The 666-nt window shown below is 50.5% G+C and overlaps 1 protein-coding gene across 3 annotated transcripts in view; it reads left to right on the top strand.

Moving 5' to 3' along the window:
• Window positions 1-301: 301 nt before the first annotated feature.
• Window positions 302-666, top strand: part of LOC107574406 (transcriptional repressor p66-alpha-like) — a 23105-nt gene continuing 22740 nt past the window's right edge. Inside the window, exon 1 of one of the 3 annotated variants that reach the window (XM_016260841.1) lies at window positions 302-456. In XM_016260841.1, coding sequence (XP_016116327.1) covers window positions 351-456 — 106 coding nt within the window. In that variant the 5' untranslated portion in view covers window positions 302-350. The remainder of the gene's footprint in view (window positions 457-666) is intronic. The other 2 variants (XM_016260842.1, XM_016260840.1) reach the window with 2 other exon arrangements.

Here is a 666-nt window from a genome sequence, read left to right as displayed (position 1 = left end):
CACACACACACACACACACTCTCTCTCTCACACACACACACACACACACACACTCTCTCTCACACACACACACACACACACACACACACTAGTGTTCAGCTGAAGCTGAAGTTCTCGAACAGTTTCAGGTTTGATGTTTTGAGTGACTCTGGTGTCTGTAGTTTATCATCACATAAAACGGTCCGTCTGTATACTTCATCACTGAAGTAAACTTGTGTGAAACCGAGGTCAACTTTGTCGTGTGTGAGGTGAGGTGAGGTGAGTTTCGGACAGTGGCTTTATTCATGTCACATTTATGAAACATCGTTGATATCGATCAAACGCGCGGCTGTTATTATCCCGCGGATGTGATGATGATGATGATGATGATGATGACTGTGATGTTTGTGCTGAATTATCAGCTGCTCTCGGCTCGGTCTGAGTGTGTTAGTCACGCCCGATGTTCCCTGAATCACGGTGAGAGTCCCGGGCCGCTGCTCTTCCTCTTCCTCTTCCTCCTCCTCTTCCTCCTCCTCCTCCTCTTCCTCCTCCTCCTCCTCCTCCCCTTCCTCTTCTGTGTGAGTGCGTGTGAGTGTGTGTGTGAGTGTGTGCGAGCGTGTGTGCGTGTGCGTGAGAGTGTGTGCGTGCGTGTGAGTGTGTGTGTGTGTGTGTGAGAGAGGGGGGGGG

Source organism: Sinocyclocheilus grahami, unplaced genomic scaffold (genome assembly GCF_001515645.1).
Source record: "Sinocyclocheilus grahami isolate Dianchi unplaced genomic scaffold, SAMN03320097.WGS_v1.1 scaffold2216.1, whole genome shotgun sequence".
Classification (NCBI taxonomy): domain Eukaryota; kingdom Metazoa; phylum Chordata; class Actinopteri; order Cypriniformes; family Cyprinidae; genus Sinocyclocheilus; species Sinocyclocheilus grahami.
This window is presented reverse-complemented; position numbering and strand designations above follow the sequence as displayed.